The sequence below is a fragment of the Amblyraja radiata genome, chromosome 15 (assembly GCF_010909765.2).
Source record: "Amblyraja radiata isolate CabotCenter1 chromosome 15, sAmbRad1.1.pri, whole genome shotgun sequence".
NCBI classification, from domain to species: Eukaryota; Metazoa; Chordata; class Chondrichthyes; order Rajiformes; family Rajidae; genus Amblyraja; species Amblyraja radiata.
Genome location: NC_045970.1, coordinates 20,675,499 through 20,696,847, shown reverse-complemented (window position 1 = coordinate 20,696,847; position 21,349 = coordinate 20,675,499). Strand labels below are relative to the sequence as shown.

Here is a 21,349-nt window from a genome sequence, read left to right as displayed (position 1 = left end):
GATGATGATTTCATTGAAGACAGACACTAAGCAACTCCTTGGTTCTGGGTATTAAACACCATCTAAGTCAACAGGGTTTGGAAAGCAGTGAGACGATGCATATGCTCTTCCCACTGTTTATATTTACTGCCATTCACAAGATTTCTCCAGGAGAATTCTCACTCCTTTGTTTGCCACGAGGAGGGTTCTCAGGAATCTTTTCACTATTCCACTTGATGATTAACGGCACATAGAAACGCTCATTACTTGATGTTAAGGTTAAACAGGAAGCTGATGTTGGTAGTGACCACCACCTAGTCCTGGCTGTTCTCACAGTAAAACTGAGGCAAACAGGGAGCAAAAAGACAGGCAGGCAACAGTTTGACGTTGAGAAACTACATGACCCAAAAGTGAAAGGCTCTTTCGTGTTACAATTAAGGGACAGTTTTCAGGCACTAGCAGATATGGATGATCACACAGAGCCAAATGCAAATGATATTAATACTGTGTGGGAACAAACCAAAATAGCTTATGTGAAAACCAGTGAAGCCTGCCTGGGGTTTAAGCAGAAGACAAAAAAGGAGTGGATGACTGAAGACACATGGCAAATCATTGAAAATAGGAGAAAATTAATGAAGCAAATAAATGAGACAAAGTCCAAACGGCTGCAAGAAGGATACAAGGTGCAGTACCAAGAAGCAAACAAAACAGTTCAGAGGAAAGCCAGAGCTGACAAACGGGGCATACCTGGAAGATCTTGCTAATCAAGCAGAAGATGCAGCTGAGAAAGGGGAGCAAGGGAAGGTCTACAAGATAACCAGGATAATCTGTGGCAAAAATCGTCCAACCACTGAGACACCAATTGTAGACAAAAAGAGCCGACTCCTAACAACAGAAGCAGGACAAGAAGCTCGCTGGGTGGAACACTTTAATGAAGTACTGAATAAAGCACCGCTTATAATAAAGGCTAACACCCAACAAGCAGAGGATGACGTGAACATTAGCACTGGACCACCAACTAAGGAGGAAATTGTTACAGCCATTAAGTCTCTCAAAAGTGGAAAAGCCCCCTGGCCAAGATAACCTGAATGCAGAACTGTTCCAAGGCAGAACCAGAACTTGCAGCTGAAGTATTGGTACCACTTTTCACAGCTATTTGGGAAAGGAAGGATATACCTGATGACTGGTCAGAAGGAGTCATCATTAGTATACCAGAGAAAGGCAACTTTACGAGAGTGTAACAATTGGAGAGGGATCACTCTTCTATCAATTCCAAGCAAGATTCTGGCAAAGATTATTATACAACGTATCTCAGAAGTAGTAGACAAACAGCTCAGGAGAGAACAGGCAGGATTTTGTGGTGGGAGGGGATGCATTGACCAGATATTTGCCCTTCGTAACATTATAGAACAGTGCACAGAGTGGCAGAGACAGATATACATCAACTTTGTTGATTTCAAGAAAGCATTTGACAGCATCCACCGAGACAGCCTCTGGGGCATACTACGAATGTATGGGATCCCACAGCATGTGGTCGAAGTCATTAAGAGCTTCTACGCCAACTTATCTTGCAGAGTGGAGAACAGTAACCACACACTCCAAGTGAAGACAGGAGTCTGACAAAGGTGTGTGATGTTGGCGCTACTCTTCAATATTGTTATTGACTGGGTGATGCATCAAGACCAAGCAAGAGGCATACGATGGACCCTCTTCTCATCATTGGAAGACCTTGATTTTGCTGACGACTTGGCTCTGGTCTCCCACACTCACAAGCACATGTAGGAAAAAACATCCCATCTCAGTGACTTTGCACAACAAATTGGCCTGAAGATAAACCAGAAAAAATCTGAAGTAATGACACTTAACATCTAAAACCCCTTGACAATCCAAGTGAATGGAAACAATCTTCCCATAACTGAGGAGTTGACCTATCTTGGTAGCAAAGTCAGACACGACAGCGGAGCACACAATGACATCAAGAACCGGCTAAACAAGGCTAGGAATGTTTTCAGAATGCTAAACAATGTATGGAGGTCCCAGCAATACAGCACCAAGACCAAGCTGAAGTTATACCTGAGCTGTGTCCTCTCCACCCTCCTATATGGCTGGGAATGCTGGAGAATGACAGTGAGTGACATCTTCCATACTAAGAACCTGAAAAGAATCCGTAGAATATTTTGACCAAACACCAGATCCAACCAAGATCTCCTTGCTCAATGCCAACAAGAGAGCATGGACACCATCATCATGAGAAGGCGCTGGAACTGGATTGGCCATATACTGAGAAGAGAACCAGACGGCATCCCAAGAATAGCCCTGCACTGGACACTGGAAGGGAAAAGGAAAAGAGGGAGACCCAAAACCACCTGGTGTCGAACTGTAGAGGAGGAAATGAAAACAATGGAGCTGACCTGGGGTAGTGTCCAGAAGCTAGCCCAGAACAGACAGGAGTGGAGGACCTTTGTTGCTGCCCTACATGTCAGGAGGCATAATAGGCAGTAAGTAAATAAGAGAGATGAGAACGCACTCTCCCTGAAATGCAAAAACAATGCGACAGACATAGAAACATAGAAAATAGGTGCAGGAGGAGGTCATTGGCCATTCGAGCCTGCACACCGCCATTCATTGTGATCATGGCTTCCAAGTTCTCACCTACAGTAAAGAGGTTCATCCATCAGTGCACGACAGAAAATCCGAGCCAACTCGACACACAAAACAAAAATTAAATTCAGGGATTGAATGACTGCACTCTCTGGCTACTCGGATAATTCACAACATACCATGGCACCATGCTGACTTTCCCAGTAACAGGTCAAAGGAAGGAAATTCAAGTACAAATGACTTAGGCCTGGTTTTACGTTATGCCCATGTTTCTTTGGAGTTTTACACTGTTTCAATAAAAGCTCTGCCGAATTCCTCCACTGCTCATTAACCTGCACCAACACTCATGAAAGACCAGCTCATGCAAATTTCTTGACGTTTTGGCAGTTTTGTACGGCTCAGCCGGGCACATAATTGGGCCTCTGGGCGTTTTATAGTTACTTTTTCTAACCATTCTCTTTTAACTTTCCTCGTGGGTTCAAATATTGTTTTAATTTTTGATTTACGTTTTGCAAATAAAAACATTAATGGCAACATTTTAAATAATCTGCATCTAATACGTTTTAAATATATTTTGTTGGCTATAAATTGTATTTTTATGCAGAGACAAAGGAGGAGAACTATGACTTATGTCTAATATGTTCTCCTAAAGTCGCAACAGTTGATGGCAATTTGTGCTTGTTTGTTTATGTTTGTATACCTCTTCCTCAAAGGGCAGGGCAAGCAAAGACGTTGAATATCTTTAAAGATATGGTTAGGGAAGCACAGGGGTGAAAGGTTAGCACAGGTGGATGGGAATGTGTTGTTACAGACAGATTGACCCCTGAAGAATGTGTCAAGTGGTCTCATCCTGCTTCCTGTTCTCATGCTTCATCAGACTCTCGTGAAATTTTAACTGGGTGGCTGGTGCAGAGTAACATTCACATGAAACAAATGCCAGGCAATGACTCTCTCCGGTATGGGAGAGTAAACATTCCTTCCCATCATATACCGTGTGGCATTGTGATCGACTGATACTCTCCAGGCATACACATCCTGCAGGTGGTATAAAGCAGAATAACATACGTGAGGAGCGTACACCATCACACACTCCAATTGCAGAGAGAGGAAAGGCTTGTGTAGTAGGTGCTGAATCACTAGCCACAGTATTGGCCTGTTCACCTTCTGACTCCACAAATTCATTCCATCATCTAGAGGGCACACATCAAACATGTATTGGATTGCCTAGTGAACCTTCACCATTCAAGTGACTCAACGTCATTCAAGACAAAGCAATCTGGTAGCCAAACATGTGATGTGGTTTGTGTACCAGGACACAGTTTCCTGTTTCGCGGTTTCCCAGGGAACGATGTTGCACTGAAAGTTTCAGATGAAATACTCTTGAGCAATTAAACAGCTATTTACATAGCAACTGGGTGGTGCCAGCAATGGCTGCCTCGCCAACATTCTGTCTGTCCCTTCCTTCATTGTTGTTTTTATTAGTATGTGTTAAATGTATGTTTTAGTGTTCTTTAGTTTGTTTTATGTCGGGGGGGGGGCAGTTGGGGAAAACTTTTTTTCATCTTTAACCTTGACGGAGATGCAATTTTTTTCCGTATCGTATCTCCGTCCGCACTGCGGCCTAACATCGAGGAGTTGGCGGCCTCTGCTGGAGACCGATTTCGGGAGCTCCAACTGCGGGAGCCTGCAAGACTTACCATCGTGGAGCGGGTGATCCCTTTGCCAGGCATCGACTTTGGAGCTCCAACTGCAGGAGCCTGCGGTTTTAATATCGTGGAGCTCGCGGTCCCTGTTTAGAGACCGACTTCGGGAGCTCCAGGCTGCAGGAGCTTCGACCGCCCCGATCACGGGAGTTTCGACCACCCCTACATGGGAGATTCGACGCGGGGGCTTCGATTGCCTGTTGCGGGAGCTTCGATTGTCCCGACGGATGGTTTAACTGCCCCGACCACGGGAGAATAAAGAGGGAAGAAGATTAGATTTTATAGCCTTCCATCACAGTGAGGAATGTGGGGAATCTGCTGTGGTGGATGCTTGTGTTAACTTTTATGTAGTTGTGTGTCTTGTTGCTTTTTGTTAGTATGGCTGTATGGTAATTCAAATATCACTCTACCTTAATTGGTACACGTGACAATAAATGACCTTTGAAACTTTTGAAACAAAAGAAGAGTTACAAACTAAACACAAAGTGCAGGAATAACTCAGCGAGTCAAGTAGCATCTGCGGAGGGAATGGATAGGTGAAGTTTCGGGTCTGTGGAAGGGTCCCAAACCGAATGTCGCCTGTCAATTCTCTCCACAGATTCTGTCTGACCCGCTGTGTTACTCCAGCACTTAGAGTTTTGCTTAAGATTCCAGCATCTGCTTTTCTTTGCATCTCAGGAATTACAAACCGCTTTCTTCCCACTTTTAATGTACATAATGTGTAGAATAACTGATAAATGTGGACTCGGTATCTAACGTTCTGTACTCTCAGGATATGGGAAGAGATAAAACTCCACACAATAACAACCTAAATCACCATGTGTTGCAAATATTGGTTCATTTCACCGTTCTTACATTTGAGATCTACTGTGTAGACTGTCTGATTTCAAGCAACAGATTTAGACTGAACAGTAATTGGATTAATCTAAAATGATTAATCTATCCGCAGATAGCACGCCATCCATGAAGGCTAATTCAGTGTTATTTGGCGTGAAACCATCAAACCACACGTGAAAATAGGAAATGGATGAAAATATTTTAGAAGCTATGGACTAAACAATCGAAGGACAGATGTTACTAAAAAATTATTTTCTATTTTACTTACTTGATCTACTCGGGAGTGTGAACTTTATCAAAGGGAATGAGATAGGACGGAGTATTTTGGATAGCAGCAAATTATGGTCTGTATATCTTAAACCACTTGAAAAACAATGACGCAACAATAGTACTTTTCTCACGACACAGGAGTGGGGAAAACTGCAGAAAAACTTATCAAGTGTGCAACAGCCAGAATAATTCTGATACTAAAACTAAGTCAACAGCAGTTACTGATATACACTAATTGAGAAACATCTACAATTATTATAAAATTATTACCAATTACAAATAAAAAGTGATAACTCTACAGCACAAGAAAATGGTGTTTTGAATCTATTTTTTTTTGCAATGATATTCAATAAATAACTTAACATTCACTTAAAATAAGGCCATCAAACATGATTGCTGAAGGTGGGATCACAGCACCATTCAAGCACATGGAGCCCAGCTGCCTTAAACGTTTACTAAATAACAGCAATGACAGTTAGAGGGAGCTTTATATCTGACTGCTGTACCTGACTGTGGAGTGATTCAGGGGTATCCAATGTGGCAAAACTGTTCCCTTTCTCGCCAATGAGATTCCTCATCTTGTTGAGCAGAAAATATGCAAGGGGCAAATGAAAATACAGAGATCAGGGCTAAGAGATTACAGAAAGCAAATCAAACACAGCAATATTGACCAGACACCAAGCTTAATCAATAAGACACACTGTGTCAGTGCCGTGAACTCCTAATTAAAATATAAGCTCCCCTCGTTTTTTAAAACCGGCCATATTCCTTCATTTAATAACCCAGGAACATTCCTTTTGGACCAGACCCAGATGCAGCTTGATCGCCCACTGGACCTTTTCATACTTACAGCTGCTCAGGTCCTCAGGAACAAGTCAGGTCATCTGTCTGCGTAATTGATAACACCACACGATGAGACAGGTTGCCTACATAAAGTAGGCTGGTGAAAGGGCAGACTTACTTATTAGAATACAAATTAAACAATACTGCAGCCTAACTTCAGGTGATGTAATTAATTGCCTTTTTTATTAACATAATTATCAGATCAATTATCTCCATGTGCTTCTGGGAAAAACCTTCAGCCCCTTTTCCCACCAGCGGGAGAACACTACTGAGGCCTAACACAAACATAGCTCAGTTACAGTGCTTTTGACTTGGCTTATAAAACTAAATTAGAAACTCGTGTTGAATTTTATCCTGGGATTTAAGCCACAGAGGAGAAGCTCTGTTCGAACACTACTGCAGTTTACTTAAGTCCACCAACCGCCTCCCTCAACTGTGTTTCTTTTGGCCAAAACTTTGACTTCTTTTCAGCAATAGCCATCGAGCTCAGATATACATAAACTTGTAACTCTTTCAGCACTTTAGTCCTGCGATCAACACAGAAATAACGCGAACATATTCAATGGGAGATGAATGCAAGTTGTCAAAAGCACCGATTTCTCTCTTTGTAGCGAAGCAGTGAGATATACCATCAACACATCAATCCTCTCGCATCTTGCACTTTGCACCAAGCCAAGGTTACTTAGAGTAACTCAATGCCACATCATTAAAGTACTTCTCTTTATCTCAAGCCTGTCCTCCTTGCTTCCTCTGGATTATATGTAAAGTAGCTTTAGTTGCTGACAATCTCTCCTGTTGTTCAGTCTCTGAGGTGTTGCTCAATAAACACAGTTTTGCACATGAGCTTTGAGAACTCGCACCATCCAGCAGGTTATAAAAATCACAGGCAAGTTCAATCCTTCTCATTTTTGACACACAAACGGCCAGCCACATGTCAGTGGACATCAATCTGATGAGAACAGAGGCTGATTATTGTTTCCAACCGGTTCTACAAGGTGGCATCAATTGTATATCACCATCAATGTGTTAACAAAGAGCAAAAACAGAACCCAGGATGTTTCTGGCAAACTCATTGCATAAAATCACTCCACCATTAGTCCGTGGTGGGTCTGCTCATGAGGGTTATAATTAGATATGGCTTTGGATCCTACACTTCAATGATTTTAAGACTCAGGATGCTTAGACATCATTGAGCAGCTGGTCAGCAAAAGCTTCTCACGTCCGCTGCTCGATACAGACTCACAGTGAACACAAGCTACAGACTTCCCTTACCCTGGGCACAAAGTGAATAACTAACCAACTCACGAAACAGAGCATACCGCACTCGTGGGACAATAGTAACCTCAGTATGGCAGCCTAACAGAGGACCAAAACTCTCTGCTTTTAATCTTCACGAAAACAGGTTTACTGAAACCTAAAGCAATCTACAGTTTGCATCACACTGGACTTGTTGGTGATTAGAAGTCTTTTTTTTTTAAACCCACTATCAGCACCTTCAGCCAAGCTGAAAGCAGATGCTGGGACCTTTGCCAAAAACAAACCTCTCAAAAGTAGTAAGATTAATCATTTGCAAACGGCATGGATGGTAACAAAACAAATTAATAAAAAGGAAGAAAAATGTGCCTCTTATTCAAACCAGATGACACAAAGTATAGTCTTTTCAATAATCTAAACGCAAAGTCATATAAACTTTTGACCCTTTGCAAAACATAAACACAATAAAGACATATCAGATTGCTGATTTTTCTCAGTTGCATGATGAATTTTTTTAAAAGTGACCTTCCTTGCCAGCTAATGAATAAACAAACAGATTATTTTTAAATGAGTCCATCGGGCAATAAGTTTCTGGAAAAAGTGTGTACGCAGCCAAGTTTACTCAGATTTCACCAGCTCCTTGTAAAAGGAAGTCTGTGCCCAATCCCAATTTGCTCATCAATTAGTTCAGCTCGAGAGAAGAGGGAGTCAGTAGGCTAAGCCTGTGGAAGATAGTCCATAATCAGCTTCTCCAATGGTTCCAGTTTGTAACAAGTTCCAGTTTGTGATTCCTTTAAGCAGACTGCATTCTAAACAGAACTCTTAAGGGCCTGTTCCACTTTCACGACCTAATTCACGACCTCTGCCGAGTTTGCCCTTGACTCATACTCGCAGCATGGTCGTCACGAGGTCGTAGGCGGTCGTAGGTAGGTCATAGTAGGCCGTGATGCTAGTCGTAGGTAGTCGTGGCATCAAGTAGGTCGGGGCGTTTTTTCTAGCCTGATGCAAAGTGTCCACAAGTAAAAAAGGTCGTGAATTAGGTCATGAAAGTGGGACAGGCCCTTTAGAGCAGCAGAACATAGAGGAAAGGAGGCCTAAGAGGGCACGACCTGATGTGGAGCCAATGAGTTGAGCAGCACTGTGTGATCTCTGCCAATGGACTACAATGTAAACTGCATGGAACACATACGAGTCAGATATATAACCAGAGGACATGGGTTTAAGGTGATGGGGAAAAGATTTAATAGGAACCTGAAGGGCAACTTTGTTTTTACACAAAGTGTGGTAGGTGCACTGAGGAGTTAGTTGAGGCAGGTACGATCACAATTTTTCAAAAAACATTTGGACAGGTGCAGGGATAGGGATCAAATGTGGGCCAAACACAAGCAGGTGGGACTAATGTAGATGGGGTATGTTGGTTGGCGTGGACAACTTGGGCCGGAGGGCCTGTTTCCACACTGTATGATTCTAGGACCATAACATTTGAATATGTGGAAAAATAATAACCCGTCAGCTGTCTGCTGCAATAATTTATATACTTAGCATGGAAGGAGCGTGCAAAACCCTCTACAGTTCCAACACCATTTCTATTTTGAGCATTTGTGGAAGAGTTTAGAAACAGGTGTTATATCTGTGCTAAGCAGAGTCCCATTATGGCCCTGAATAGTTGTGAATTGGGGCAAATCAGCCTTGATAGTCTTGAATGGTGGGACAGGTTTGAGGTGCCAGGATGGCCTACTCCTGAGGCTGCTCCCTTGTGTCCACCTGAGGTCCAGCAGAAATTTTGGGGAAACTTCATCAACAAAGAGATTAGAATGTCTGACTACACCATGACTGAAATGAGCCCAATGGGACTAGACCATGGTAGTATTGAGTCACACTTTGATCAATGCAGTATGGACAAAATTATTATTACCCTTATAAGTGCTAATTCAGTTTTGCCCAATTTTACTTCACTTGTGCCCTGTGAGTTCATTGATCCTTTCGCTAAGGAATGTCTAATAGTGATTTATTATATACTCTGCCAGAGAGCAAAAGTTGAAATAATTACATTTGTATTGCTTTGCATTGCTTAACGATGGAGGCACAAATCTGTGTTTGCTTTTCTTGATCTAGGTTTCATTATAAACACTTCATAATCTTCAGATTAATTATCATATCAGGATTGTGATTTACAGCTCATTGGAGTATACCAAACTACACAAGAATTATCACATTGAATGAGTGTATATATTTTTCCGCGTTTCTTAAAAATTCTTGTTTCCACCTCATGTCAAAATGCCTCCTCGACGACCACTGCATTTCTTTCCCAAGAGTCCTTGCCAAAACAATGACCTTTTATTTCACCTCCATGCCACCCACCATGGAATTCTGCCCGAACCCGTGTGAAAACACCCAAACTGGGAAAAATTGCAAATATTTGGTCAGGTAAAACTACAGTAAACCCTCATTTAGTGGGCCCCTATGTAACGGGCTTGAGTTATAGCGGATGGACCTGCCGAGGTCTGGTTGATGCGGTTGTTTTATGCGGCTCACATTCTAGCCCCTGGCGATAGCACTTTCTTTGAGCCGCCGCTACCGATAAGACACGCTCACTCACTCACCGTGGGGATTCCTCCCCTCTCATGTCCTGCCGCTTCTCTCTGTTGGCCATCGCTATGTCCACTCGGCCTCCTCCGTTCTCCCCGGGATGCCAACATGCTCCACCTTTGACGATGTCGGCGATTGCGGGGGAGAAGGAGGAGTCGGCAGCGGGGGAACGGACAAAGCGATGGGTGAGAGGGTAGACACCACGGTGACCGAGTGCGTCCTGTCGGTAGCGGCAGCCTGAAGAACACACATTCTGTCGGGGGCGACAACGTGAGCAGCTGCAACAGCTGTGTCAACTGGTGCAGACATGCAGCATCAGCGTCTAGTTTTAAGGTGAAGCGACACAAAGTGCTGGAGTAACTCAGCAGACTGAATCAGTCTGGAGAAGGATCCCAACGTCACCTATCCATGTTCTCCAGAGATGACCCACTGAGTTATTCCAGCACTTTGTGTCCTTTTGTGTATTAACCATGATCTGCAGCTGTTTGTTTCAACTACATACAATGATAATACCTTACTTGGTTGTAGCGGACAATCTGGTGTATGAACACCATTGCCCCCCCCCCCCCCATGGTCCATTATAAAGAGGGTTAGTGCATTTAAGACAAAAGGTCAGAGATCTGTAACAGAGCCTTCAAACAAATCATTCATCCCTCTTTTTCCTGGAGCAACAGAAGATAAAGGGCCTGTCTGTGTTTACTTAGTTATAGCTCATATATCTCCATATTTGGTTGCAACGTGGAAGGATTGACCCATTGGGTCTTTGCCAGTTTATAGCAAGAACCCATTCCTCACCAACTTCCCCTGTAACCTATTCTCTCCATATATTCTCTTCAAAAGCCTCCCCCCTTCAAACTTGGGATAATCTACAGTTGCCAATTAACCTAACGACCCATGTGTCCATGGTAGCAAACAAATACAGCTGGGGACGCACACAGGGTCACAGAGAGAACATGCAAACTCCACATAGACAGCACTGGAGGTCAAGATTGTATTCTGATTCATAGGGGTTGTGCCACTGTGCGCATTTACAATCTTGCAATTGCAATTTTGCTTCTTTTACTTCATGCCTGTTCTTCCCAGTTACATAGAAACATATAAAATAGGTGCAGGAGGAGGCTTCGAGCCAGCACCGCCATTCACTGTGATCATGGCTGATCGTCCCCAATCAATAACCCTTGCCTGCCTCCCCATAGCCCTTGACTCCATTAGCCCCTAGAGCTCTATCTAACTCTCTCTTAAATCCATCCAGTGATTTGACCTCCACTGCCCTCTGTGGCAGGGAATTACTTAAATTCACAACTCTCTGGGTGAAAAAGTTTTTTCTCATCTCAGTCTTAAATGACCTCCCTTTTATTCTAAGACTGTGGCCCCTGGTTCTGGACTCGCCCAACATTGGGAACATTTTTCCTGCATCTAGTTTGTCCAGTCCTTTTAATAATTTATTTGTTTCTATAAGATCCCCCCTCATTCTTCTAAATTCCAGTGAATACAAGCCTTGTCTTTTCAATCTTTCCTCATATGACAGTCCCGCCAACCCAGGGATCAATCTCGTGAACCTACGCTGCACTGCCTCAATCACAAGGATGTCCTTCCTCAAATTAGGAGACCAAAACTGTACACAATATTGTAGATATGGTCTCACCAGAGCCCTATACAACTGCAGAAGAAATTGTTCAATGCTAACTGTCTGGTGATTTTGTATCCCAAGTTTCTATTGTGAGAACATCTAGATTGCACACAGAACACTGTCATGTCACATTAAATACCAGCGTGAGGAATATTACAGGGATGGCGCGCACACGCACACACACGCACACACACGCGCACACACACACACTCTGCCTGAGCTCCTGTGTTTTATTTAGCTTTTATTTCAGATGTCTAGGATGCAGTTTTTTAATGTTTATTTACTACCCTACATGTTGAAACTCTTTTACCCTGTGCTGCTGGAACAGATTGAAGTTTGCAATTTGGATGACAGATGGCCCAGATAAGGCACCAAATCTTTAATTCTCTCTCCAGTAATGATGTTTTAATGAATCTTATGATCAACAATGCCTGGAAATTAATTTTGATGTCCAAAATCTTTTCAGAATTTATGGCCACATCTTAGAAAATCTGCTAACAAATCTCAATATGACTGCAATCTATTTATGGGGCTCATTTGTTATTAATGTTTTAATACTTGGCATTTTAACATGTACTGCAATTAACTTTTGCAGCAATAAAATTTGCATTAGATCAATTTAGATTTATATTAAAAAATTAGAATTGTTTTACTTCGGGTATATTGTAGAAAAACCATAGAGGCTGATCTATATGGAAGATAAGTCTCAACCCGAAACGTCACCCATTCCTTCTCTCCAGAGATGCTGCCTGACCCACTGAGATACTCCAGCATTTTGTGTCTATATAGTCTATATATGGAAGATACATACACCTAGTTTGTCTATATGCTCGGTTATAACAAATGCAGACCAACAAACAATTAGCCACTGTTAGAAGCATCTAATTAAATGCATCATTTCTATTAATAAGTAAACTCCTTGTACTTGTACTCCACACAACTGACTGACTTCAGACGACTGCTTTGGTGCCACCTCCTGCACCTACACACAACTGACTGACTTCATCCACTTCACCACCAACTTCCATCCGGCACTCCAATACACCTGGACGTTTTCCGACACTTCCCTACCATTCCTTGACCTCACCGTCTCCATCGCAGGGGACAGACTCCTGACCGACATACATTACAAACCCACTGACTCACATGGCTATCTGGACTACACGTCTTCCCACCCTGCCCCCTGTAAAGACTCCATCCCCTACTCCCAATTCCTCCGCCTACACCGCATCTGTTCCCAGGATGAGACATTCCATACCAGGGCATCGGAAATGTCCTCGTTCTTCAGGGAATGGGGATTCCCCTCCGCCACCATAGATGAGGCTCACACCAGGGTCTCATCCATACCCCGTAACACTGCTCTCTCTCCCCATCCCCGCACTCGCAACAAGGGCAGAGTCCCTCTGGTCCTCACCTTTCACCCCACCAGCCGGCAAATACAACACATAATCCTCCGCCATTTCCGCCACCTCCAACGTGACCCCACCACTCGCCACATCTTCCCATCTCCCCCCATGTCTGCCTTCCGCAAAGACCGCTCCCTCCGCAACTCCCTCGTCAATTCTTCCCTTCCCTCCCTCACCACCCCCTCCCCGGGCACTTTCCGTTGCAACCGCAAGAAATGCAACACCTGTCCCTTCACCTCCCCCCTCGACTCCATTCAAGGACCCAAGCAGTCGTTCCAGGTGCGACAAAGGTTCACCTGTATCTCCTCCAACCTCATCTACTGCATCCGCTGCTCTAGATGTCAGCTGATTTACATCGGGGAGACTAAGCGTAGGTTGGGCGATCGTTTTGCCGAACACCTCCGCTCAGTCCGCAATAACCTACCTGAACTCCCGGTGGCTCAGCACTTCAACTCCCCCTCCCATTCCCAATCCGACCTCTCTGTCCTGGGTCTCCTCCATTGCCAGAGTGAGCAACAGCGGAAATTGGAGGAACAGCATCTCATATTCCGTCTGGGGACCTTGCGTCCGGATGGCATTAACATTGAATTCTCCCAATTTTGCTAGCCCTTGCTGTCTCCTCCCCTTCCTTAACCCTCTAGCTGTCTCCTCCCACCCTCCCATCCGCCCGCCCTCGGGCTCCTCCTCCTCCTCCGCTTTTCCTTCCTTCTCCCCCCCCACCTCCCATCAGTCTGAAGAAGGGTTTCGGCCCGAAACGTCGCCTATTTCCTTCGCTCCATAGATGCTGCTGCACCCGCTGAGTTTCCCCAGCAATTTTGTGTACCTTCCTTGTACTTAGATGTAGTTTAGGAATTTCCATTTCCAATTATTTAACGTAGGTTTAGTGTAATTGATCTGATTTAATTTGGAGGATTTTTTTTAAAAAGGAGCTTGATATAAACAGAACCAAAGATGCCAGTTTCTAGCAAAACAATATGCGTCCATTATAATCTGAAGACAGGTCTCGAGCTGAAATGTCACCTATCCTTGATCTCTAGAGATGCTCCATGACCCAGAGTTACTCCAGCATTTTGTGTCTTTCTTTGGTAAAGTTGTCCGTTGTGGAATTGTTATTCCATTATGATCTGTCTGAAATATTAACTGCAAAGTAGGTAATCAGCTCAATATTAAGGTAATAGCATTTACTAAAAGGACTGAACAATGTAAAATTGCTTCCCAAGGCTGGAAGGTCACCGCAATATTAACTCTATTCTCTCCTCACAAACGTTACCTGACCTATGATTTCTTCCAGCATTTTCTGTTTTTACATTAAATTGCTTTCAATTGCGTGCTATCATGAACGAATTAGCTGCTCGCTCTCTACGACTGGGACGAACATTCGGAAAGGCTTTTTGGCTTTGTTGGAAAAGGCCATCATTATTAAAATGTCTTTGACAAACCTTTTGTTGTTCAGGACGCAGAAGGACCTATCAACTTTGCGGAAGGAAGGGGCTTACAGATGAATATTTCTTGCCACCTCTCACATTCGTATTTATTAGCAGAATAAGAACTATAATGAATATTATTAATGAATACTTGGGAATTCTTGGAAAAGAAAAGGCAAGCTGCGACTTTGCTGTTCCTCATGCTTTGTGGTCAGGTAGCCAGTTTAATTTTGCAGCAGTCCTCCGCACAGGAGCTGATTCAGGCCCACACATATAAGCACTGCTGTTTAAATGGAATACACAAAACTGTCCCAAAATGTCAGGAGAATAAAGTACATTTGGGAGGATGATCAAATTTTACATAAGATACAAATGAATCCTGCACATAATAAATGATATTTTACAAATCCCTTCAATCGCCTTTTTTTTCTGTTATTCTAATTACTTATTTTTCTGAAATAAACTGCTTTCATCCTAAATTTTCAAAACTTAAAAACGCTGCATAAAGCAGGCATTATTTGTCTACCATTGCTCATAATGTCAGTGCTACCAATGCAGCGTGTCATTACAGCTCCAAACTGGTGTTCACCAGCCAGAAATTACTATTCATCCTGACCTTGAGACAATTCCAACATTATGACATGCTGTATAAAGAGCTGGAAACACTGTCTGAATGCCGTTCAGTTTGCCCAGGAATGCCAAAATGATTTTGTTCTTGTACTCCTAGCCAAATTCATAATCCCATTATGAAGCCTGCCAGAACAAAGGAACTGATATCAGAATCCCACGTACGACTAAATGCAGAACTTGAACTGTTGAGATTTGCACATTTACTGTGAGAAGCACAGGGAGGGCACAGTGGAACTGCAGGCGGTGCAGACATCTCACAGCTCCAGCGACTCACACGATGGGTGGTGTATGAGTGGAGTTTGCACGTTCTCCTGGTGACACTGAGGGTTTCCTCTGGGTGCTTCGGTGTCTTCCTGTGTCCCAGAGAGGTGCTGGCTGATGTGTGAATTATCCGTTGTAAATTGATCTTATTGTTGGTGAGCGGCAGGCAAACACGTCCCATGTTAAAGTCAGAGTTTTGTGTCATACGGCATAGAAACAAATTCTTCAGCCTTTCACGTCCACACCAATCATTGTGTACTCATCTATATTGATCCTAGTTTCCAGTAACTGGCCTGTAGCTTTCTGGGCCTTGGTGATTCAAGTACTGGTCAAGATAGTTCTTAAATGTTGTGGGAGTCTCCACCTCCCCCTCCCTCTCTCCGCTCCCCACTCAGACAGTGTGTTCCAAATCCCCTCTGGTTTTATTTACGACTGTTATGGGTAAAGGTCTCGTACTTCCTGCCATATCAGGGGGCACTTCAAGTATTTAGTGTACCGCAATCAGATGTCCAACTAACCCCCCCCCCCCCCCCCCCCCCCCTCCTCCCAGCCTAATCACTTCCAAGGGCAACAATCCCAGCTTTCTACTCTTTCCTCATAAATGATATACTTCATCTTGGTGTTTCCCCTCTGCACCCTCTCCTGCAGTCATGTTATTCCATTATGTGTGGTGACCAGAAGTGCACACTGTACTCTGGCTGTTATTTAACCACCTGTGCATACAAGGTTACAGGCTAAGTGCTGAAAAATTGCATTAGTGTGGAAGGCTAAACAATGGTCAACATGGGAATGGTGAGTCAAAGGACTGTTTCAGTGGAGCGGTATTGATATTGTCACACAGCAAGTTCCCTGTTACATAAGCTACACCCCAGTGGTATGAACATTGACTTCTCCAATTTCAGGTAGTCCCTGCTTTCTCCTTCTTTCCCCTCCCCTTCCCAGCTCTCCCACAGCCCACTGTCTTTGCCTTTCCTTTCTTCTTCCCATCCCGTCCCCCCACATCAGTCTGAAGAAGGGTCTCGACCTGAAACATCGTCTAGTTCATTCGCTCCATAGATGCTGCCTCACCCGCTGAGTTTCTCGAGCATTTTTGTCTACATTCGATTTTCCAGCATCTGCAGTTCCTTCTAAGCTACAGTCTGTTCAGTTGGCTTCAAATTACTAATAATAGCTGTAGACCTTGCTGAGTACATTTCACTCAGAAATAAGGTCAGTGTATGGATAAAGTACACAATTGGGGCCCTTATGACAGAAATCGATATAGCAACCAAACTCTAGCTCTCTAAACCATGTGGCACATTGTTGGTGATTGTCCACTCACTAGATTCACTACTGCATGTAAAGTGTGCAGCCACTGTGGATGTTTTTGCAATTTGGCAGACTGAATGAGCCGTCAGCAAGTGACGCACATTACAAACAGAAACTACAGAGGGGACGGTCCACGAACACTGACCTCATTGTTAAATGTAAAATACTTTATAACATTAGGAAACAAGCAGCTCATTTATTTTGGTCAAAGACCTTTCTCATAACATTAATCTGGTTCTTTTGTTTTAAAGCTCTGAGGAAGAGTTGAGGAATTAGTCATGTCCCAAGGGAGAAGCCGTCCCCAACCAGCATACAATGTTGTAGGGGAAATCCAGCTGCACAACTCTCCGAGTTTCATTTGCATCTAAACTTGCATTAGTGCAGGGTCTTTAGATACAGTCAGGTGCAGGCACCAAAAAGGTGTGGCTGCAATGGTGTTAAAGAGCTAAATTCACGTAGCAGATTAGTGCCAGAGGCATGTGCAAGGTTAGGTTCTAGGTGCGGAGGACACAATTATCTGCCTTGCCAACAATCATCTACAGTTGTCTCACACAAAGTATGGATACACACCTGCATGTTCACCCTATCACATTCAGGATGTGTATGCCTATCCCTCCAAAGGTCAGAAACTAAAAAACGCCTGACATGGTGCTGAGTGCCACCCCCTCTTGCATCATGATGCACCCCGTATTTTAGCCACTGTTTGAGAGCTCTAAAGATCCACCATGTAAATTGTAGGTGCCATTGAATCTGGGCTGTGCAAATTGTAAATTAAAACGTAAAACCTTAACAATGCCTTAACATGACTGGAAATCTTAAAATGAAGGAAATAGGCAACGTTTTGGGTCGAGACCCTTATTACAGATTTAATCAGTCTGAAGAAGGGTCTCGACCAGAAACGTCGCCTATTTCTTTCGCTCCATAGATGCTGCCTCACCCGCTGACTTTCTCCAGCATTTTTGTCTACCTTCGATTTTCCAGCATCTGCAGTTCCTTCTTAAACGGAAATCTTAAAATGTTCAGTTCTTATTAATATCAGCGAGAAAAATGATTATTTTGTGGATATACATCACGGAAACATATCCGGCAACCCACCCAGTCCACACCATCAATCACCCGTTCACACTAGTTATATGTTATCTCGCTTTCTCATCGACTCCTTTCACATTATGGGCATTTATTTTTACAGAAGCCAATTTATCTACAAACCAGCGCATCGTTGGGATGAGAGGGGAAACCGGAGCATCAGGATGAAACCAAAGCGGTCACAGGAAGAACGTGCAAACTCCATACAGTTAGCACCCAAGGTCAGGATCAGGGTCTCTGCCACTGTGAGTCGGCAGCTCTACCACCGGCAACATGGTGCCGCCCTTGACAAATTTGTGAAACAAACCCGTCCCAGCAGGTTTGGTGGAAGTAGGTGGAGAGGATAGGGTGGGGAAGGATGCCATTTCAAGAGGAGTCTGATTTGTGAGTTTCAGAATGTGGCTCATGGCAACGTGAACCGATTCAAAAGGGAAAGAAAATCACATGTTGGCAGACTCTCAGCCTCCCATAGTTTTAAATATTGCAAAGTGTCTGGTTATTTGGACTCATCTTCACGATGACTGCAGCATATATCCTCAGAGAAAGAATGACATCAACGTGTTCTGTTTATTAATACAATAAAATGCCTTACATAACAAATTAAATAAGCATGTGACCTTGCTTAAAAAGAAATCTCTAGAAAAGTAGGTTGATTGCATAATCTGCCTCATAGTGCCTTGCACTTGCCAGAAATCACTGGGGTGCTGGGAGGTCAAATCAGTATTTTGCTAACATTATTTTGCCAAATCTATTCTCCAAGTTTCCAGAGGGAATTGAACAGCTATATCAAGTATTGTCACATGTAGTGACACATTTTGAAAATAATTTATTGCATCCAGTGAGACGCAATATAGAGTTTCTCACACCAAACATCATGCAGTGTAAAGTACAAGTACAACTTCAGACCGTGAGCTGTCCAGAGCAAAGGGGGTGGGGGCAGAGAACAAAGAGGGGCCCACAGTATTATAATCAGTACTTAGTTACTTTGCCAACGCCAGATTCATAGACTCGTTGCGTACTTTGTGCATCGTATGCAAAGACAACGAATTTCACTGGGTACATGTGACAATAGAGTATCTTTGAATTGATACAGTGTGCAAGAAATTATTCACAGCACACAGCACCTTGCTTTTTAAAATAGTTCAAAACCTATGGGACCAGAGGATAAGCTGGTTAAAGCAGGTGGGATTCTTCCCTTCTATGTCTCAGTCAATGAAACCAAGAGCAGGGAAGTCACATTGGAACTGTAAGAACTAGTAGTTAGGCCGCAGGTAAAATGCTGTGTACTGTTCTGATCATTCTGTAGGAGTATGACAGTCCTTGGCATCAAAGTAGCATTTGACTGAGTGCACCATTGAGTAGCTTCAGCATATTTAATGTTCCTGACAACTAGAAGCCTTCACTGGCTGGAGTCATACTGTTCGGACAGGACAATGGTTGTTGTAGGAGGACAATTGGCACAGGCAGGCTGGAGGGGCACAGTTGTACAGTTTGTAAAGCTGCCATTTCACTATATCAATGATCCAAGTTCAATCCTGACATTGAAGTGGGTTTCTCCAGCTGCTCCAGATTCCTCCCACATCCCAAAGAAGTGCAGATTGGTAGGCTACTTGTGTAAGAAGGAACTGCAGAGGCTGGTTTACACCAAAGATAGACACAAAATGTTGGATAAACTCATCGGGTCTTGCCTTAATCTTCGGTGCTAGCTTTGATTTGTTCTTTTCATTCCTTTAATTAAATTCGTTCTTTGTACATTTTCATACCACTAGTTTCCCTCTCCCTGACTCTCAGTCAGCAGGGTTTCGACCCGAAACGTCACCCATTCCTTCTCTCCAGAGGTGCTGCCTGACCCGCTGAGTTACTCCAGCATTTTGTGTCTATCTTTGGTAGATTAAATGCCTCTGATGAATAAAATCTGGAGGTGGATGTGCATATAGAAAGAAACGGTCTCAAGGAGGATGAGTGGGTTGGGGATCAATCTGGGAGCTGGCTATAAACTCACTGAAATGGCCACCTTATATGTTATAGAGAAAATATGGAAATGATCTCAGTCCAAGCACAATGTTGCATGGCTTCCTCAGGACATTGGCTTAGCCCTCGCCATCTGCTCCTTCATTAATGACCTCCTCTCTACTATCACATCCCAAGCGGCACACAATTCAATTCCATCTACTTTTCCTCATATATTAAATCACCTCTGCATGTTTGTGGCAAGATTGGACAACATTAATGCTTTGTGGCGAGTAACAAATGTGCCACAAATGTTCTGGTTTGTAGGCTAATTGGCTTGTTAAAATTGTAAATTGTTCAGAGTGTTTGTAGGATAGTGTTAGCATGCGGGGATCTTGGTCGGCACGGACTCGTTGGGCCAAAGGGCCTGTTTCCGCCCTGTATTTCTAAACTAAACTAAACACAGCATTGCCAGGTAAGGGCCAGCACCAACACATACAGGTGCACAACCTTTTATCCGAAAGCCTTGGGACCAGACACTTTTCGTAATTCGGAATTTGTCAGTCTTTGGAATGGAATTTTTTTAGCGTAGATTTTAATGGCTGGCTCAGTGGTAGAGTGCTCGGCTCATATCCGTAAGGTCGCGAGTTTGCGCCTTGATCCCGGCAGTTCCTCAGTCGCGAGTTTGAGTCTTCAATGTAGTTTTTTCTTGCAGAATAAATGTCTGTATGAAATGCAGTGTGTTGAATGAATTCCTGAATTTATAAATGTGACCGCAGCATTGAATCACCTCTCGCACTAATGTCACCCTAGCGGGGCTACATGCCCTTAGGGGACATTTTCACACTCTTATATCCGTGTGCAGCAGAGGCGACGTGCGTTTGGCGCCAAACGTGAGCTTTGGTGAGCTTTGGTGTGCAGACGACATCCTGGGAAAAATGTCCGGTTTCTTCCAGGTAGGCGATATACCCTCCCGGGCAATATACCCTCCGCTTCTCTTTTATGAAGGGGATTTAGTTCCCCTTTCTTCCAGGACCGACCGGAGGTTCCGCTGTCACCTCTGCGGGCCACCCTCGGTGAACGCTCACTCAACTTTGTCTTGGGTTTCCTACTCTCCCGCGCAATGTACCCTCACCTTCTCTTTTATGAATGGGGATTTAGTTCCCCTTTCTTCGAGGACCGACCGGAGGTTCCGCTGTCACCTCTGCGGGCCGCCCTCGGTGAACGTCCTGTCTCCCTGTCCCTGGGATAGCAGGCAGCGATCAAACAGCACAATACCCCCCTCCCCCTCCAACTCCAGAGGAATCCGCTCCCCGATGGGTCGCTACAGCGACAAGTGGCTGTTCGCCCACAGCCCGAGCTGCGCGACCCCAAGAACAAGACGTACCTTGCACACCATCAGCTTCTGCCCATACGGGGAGCGTGTTCCTCTGGAGTTGGAGCGGGGCTGGAGTTGCTGATCTGGGATCTCCGTGCTTGCAATGGGCCTGGGGGTCGGTGTCCCGATGAGGGGGCTGTGGGCGAACTGCCACTTGTCGCCGTAGCGACCCATCGGGGAGCGGCTTCTGGTGGTCCTGA

General features: G+C 44.0%; 1 protein-coding gene across 12 annotated transcripts in view; it reads right to left on the bottom strand.

Annotated features, from left to right (window-relative positions):
- The window catches only part of fam53b (family with sequence similarity 53 member B), a 103,500-nt gene that overhangs the window by 9,199 nt on the left and 72,952 nt on the right, over window positions 1-21,349 (bottom strand). For 11 of the 12 annotated variants that reach the window (XM_033033735.1, XM_033033734.1, XM_033033741.1 and 8 more), the window contains one exon: window positions 5,897-5,968. The exons of the other annotated variant lie outside the window; for it this stretch is intronic. In XM_033033735.1, the coding sequence (XP_032889626.1) occupies window positions 5,897-5,968 (72 nt within the window). The remainder of the gene's footprint in view (window positions 1-5,896; window positions 5,969-21,349) is intronic. 12 annotated transcript variants of the gene reach the window in all.